Raw genomic sequence first — 3,375 nt, 5'->3', positions numbered from 1 at the left:
ATTTCTCTTTACTACTCCCGTTTTTCTGCCAACAAGTAAGTTCTTCTTTCTTTCTTGTAAGCTTTTTAGATTTTACTCGGTTTCCATGGCCTGCTTTAGACTCTAGGAACTTGTTTGTGTAGTAAACTCCGGCGGGGGTATCTCGCCGGCTTGGTTGGTTTTTTGCCTTTGTAATGTCAATGCCGTATTGTTGAGTTATCGTAGATTAGGATTGCGGTTGGGGTTTTCCGGCGGTTCTCGAGTTTTAGACTCGGGGACTTGCCGTGATTTTTACTCCTTTTGCTGTTGCGGTGAGGGGGCTAGTTTTAGGGTTAGGTCTTGTTAAGTCCCGTCGGCCCGACCCGATTCGGCCCTCTGTACTCGGGCTTGTTTCTTTCTCTTCTTTTTCTTTCTTTCCGAGTACATGGCTTATGTTTGCCTTCTCTCGTTTGCAGGCAAATGGATCGGTCGGATGATATAGTCGGGACATCTTATTCGGCTGCGGATCATTTCAGTGATGCACTGAAGTTTCCTATGGCCAATTTTCCCTCGTTGCTGACCGAGGCCGACTTGAAGTCTTTTCGGCTGAAATATCAAATTCACCGATCGTGGGATATCTACCCGGCTGTCGCAAACGACTGTATCTATCATACTCCCGAGTCGGAGGAAGGCCATAGGTGTGTGGGCATCTCCGAAAATGCCTTTAAGTGTGGCTTTCGGCTTCCGATGCTCCCCTTGCTGAAGAAGCTACTAAAGCAGACGGGGATCGCCCTGGGTCAGTTGGACCCGAATGGGTTCACGTATATAAACGTCTTCCAGCATCGGTGTCTGATGGCTGGCGTGTCCCCTCGGCCGGCTCTTTTCTGGAATCATCATGATTTCAAGAAGAATTCCAAGAGTAATGGTTTCTATACCATCGGCCGTAAGACTAGCCGGCCGAATTGGTGTGAGACCAACTCAAGCAACAAGGGGACCCACGAGCGCTGGTTCTTCTTGGGGGGTCATTCGATCCACAAGTTCTCGACGTGGAGAGAGGTTGACCCCTCGATCATCACTACTCCCGTCCTTGTCGGCAAGGATCTGGAGGACTTTGAAAAGCTGAGCAAAGTCCAGGAACCGAACCGGATTTTGTTGTCGATGAGTCGGGAGAAGGAGTGGCTTTTCACTCTTTGGGGTAGTGACGGTATTCTTTCTTTTGCTTCAATGCTTCTCCTTTAATAGCCGATTACTTTGCTTAATATTTTGTGCCGTTTTAACACTTGTTTTCTTGTGCAGTGTCTTCCCGAACTGAGGCCCTGAAGCGGAAAACCGCGAAGGCGATGGCGGCCAGGAAGGAGGCCGAAGCAAAGGCTCGCGGTGAGACGACCGTCGGGGCCATAGTTCAGGCCGATGCTTCCAGGGAGAAGACTCCCGAGGTCGGTCGTGTGGATGGGCCAGCCGAGAAAACTTCCGAGGTTGTGGAGGTTTCGGCTGTGGATGTTCCCAGGAAGAGGAACAGGCCGGACGGCTCGTCTGAAGTCCGGCCTTATGCCCCGGAGTGGTCGGTTCTGTCGACCGACTCAATTGCGATCCTTGCTCCTGACCGGATTAAGGATGTCGCAGGCGATTTCTGCCGATCGCAGATCTTGCCGGCCGACCGAGGAACTTACGAGTCGGCGACTGCTCTGCAAGCGTGCGAGCAGTTGATGTGCTTCTTATCTCTGGTAAGTGTCCTCATCCTTCAATCCCTTTCATTTTATGGATCCAGTATATCCTTTTTAACTTGTCTATTTTTTGTGCAGGCTTCTCCTTGGGCAGCGGCGGTGACCGATAAGGTTCAAGACATGCAGAAGCAGATGGCGGGGGTCAACGCTCTTACCATCCGCGCCAATCTGGCCGAAGAAACCTTGGCGGCCCTACAGACCGAACTGACTGCTGCCCATCAGGATGTGAAGGACCTTCGGGAGTCAGAGGGTCGCTTGAAGGGGCAAGTTGATACCCTGACTCGGAGGGTTCAGCGTCGGAACTTGGCGTTGAAAGCCGCCCGGAAGAAGGAGAAGAAGGCCAAGAAGCTCCTGGAGAAGACAGAGGATCGGTTCCTCGATATCGGGTATGACGAGGCTGTTCGTCGGGCCCATAAGGAAGGCCTGGATCATAAGCTCCTTCTGGATGAAGGTGCTTCGGATCCGGTCGGCCGTGATGATCCGGACGAGCCACTGGTCGTCTCTTCTGATCCCGAGACTGATTACTCGGAGTAGTTTTTTGTAGATTTTTCTTTTTATTTGTAAGCATTTGGGCCTTCGGGCTTCTGTAAAAACAATTTGCCTTCGGGCTTTTAATTTAAGTCGTTGCTTCTCGTACTCGGTTCTATCTCCATACATGTTTTTGTTTCTGATGTGTGTCTTAGATAATGTATGTCTTCGACCGGTCGGTCTCCATACTTGTTTTGCTGTCGCAACTTTTAAGCCGACTATTCAGCTTTTATGCGATTGTATGTCTTAAACCGAAGGGTTTCGATACAGGTTCCATATATATATCTTTTTGCATGTCTTTGACCGTTCGGTCTCAATACAAATCTAGCAATTTTACGTTTGACCGATAAATCTCGATACGTGCTCATTGAATTTGGAAATGTGCGTCTTTAGCCTTAAATATTGGCTTCAGCACAATGCCTCGATCCCCCAATATTTGGAGATTGTTATTATCTTTAAGTTATGCATTCGGTCGGCCCCATAGTAGATAAAAACAATCGTGCAAATATTAAGTTAAAGAAGGGCCAACTCCCTCGGTCCCGTAATTTTGATTAGGTTGCCCCGAGTTACGGGATCGGTCGGAGTGTTTAAACAAGTTGAAATTACCCAAAAAATTTGAAGTAGGAGTTTTTATTCATTGGAAGGGAAACAATTACATAATTGTAATGTAGTACTGAAAGTAAAATATTCGGGCGGGAAGCCTTACTGATAATATTTCCGGAGCTGGGAAGCATGCCAGGTGTTCTTAATGGGGCTTCCATCCGGAGTGGCAAGTTTGTACGTTCCCGGCCGAACTATCTCAACAACAGTGTAGGGGCCTTCCCAGTTTGGCATAAGCTTTCCTTGCTTCGTCGGCATGGAAGTAGCCAAGTCTCGGAGAACCATGTCCCCAACTCTGAAAGAACGTTTTCGGATACCCGAATCATAATATTGAGATGCTTGCTGTTGGTATCGGACGTTCCTCTGATGGGCGGCTTCTCTTTCTTCTTCTAAGAGATCCAGGTTGCCTCGGAGGCCATATTCATTGGTATCAGGATTGAAGACCTGGGTTCGGTAAGATTCCAGGCCAACCTCAACCGGGACAAGCGAGTCGGTCCCGTAAGCTAACCGAAATGGGGTTTCTCCTGTCGAAGAGCGAGGAGTGGTTCGGTATGCCCACAGGACC

The 3,375-nt window shown here is 49.0% G+C and overlaps 1 protein-coding gene across 1 annotated transcript; it reads left to right on the top strand.

Moving 5' to 3' along the window:
* Positions 1-362: 362 nt before the first annotated feature.
* Positions 363-2,293, top strand: LOC135152026 (uncharacterized). The gene is made up of 2 exons (XM_064091380.1): positions 363-1,682; positions 1,761-2,293. The coding sequence occupies exons 1-2, from the start codon at positions 1,299-1,301 to the stop codon at positions 2,214-2,216; spliced, it is 840 nt and encodes a 279-aa protein (XP_063947450.1). The 5' UTR covers positions 363-1,298; the 3' UTR covers positions 2,217-2,293.
* Positions 2,294-3,375: the final 1,082 nt, after the last annotated feature.

The sequence above is a fragment of the Daucus carota genome, chromosome 4 (assembly GCF_001625215.2).
Source record: "Daucus carota subsp. sativus chromosome 4, DH1 v3.0, whole genome shotgun sequence".
In the NCBI taxonomy this organism is placed as follows: Eukaryota; Viridiplantae; Streptophyta; class Magnoliopsida; order Apiales; family Apiaceae; genus Daucus; species Daucus carota.
The sequence above is the reverse complement of the archived record's forward strand: the minus strand, read 5'-3'. Positions and strand labels throughout refer to the sequence as shown.

What these genes read in the sequence shown, in the direction of transcription:
- LOC135152026 (XM_064091380.1), top strand. Translation starts at nt 1,299, where the DNA reads ATGGCGGCCAGGAAGGAGGCCGAAGCAAAGGCTCGCGGTGAGACGACC. An exon ending in TGATGTGCTTCTTATCTCTG is followed by an intron (nt 1,683 to 1,760) that starts GTAAGTGTCCTC and finishes TTTTTTGTGCAG; the next exon opens with GCTTCTCCTTGGGCAGCGGC.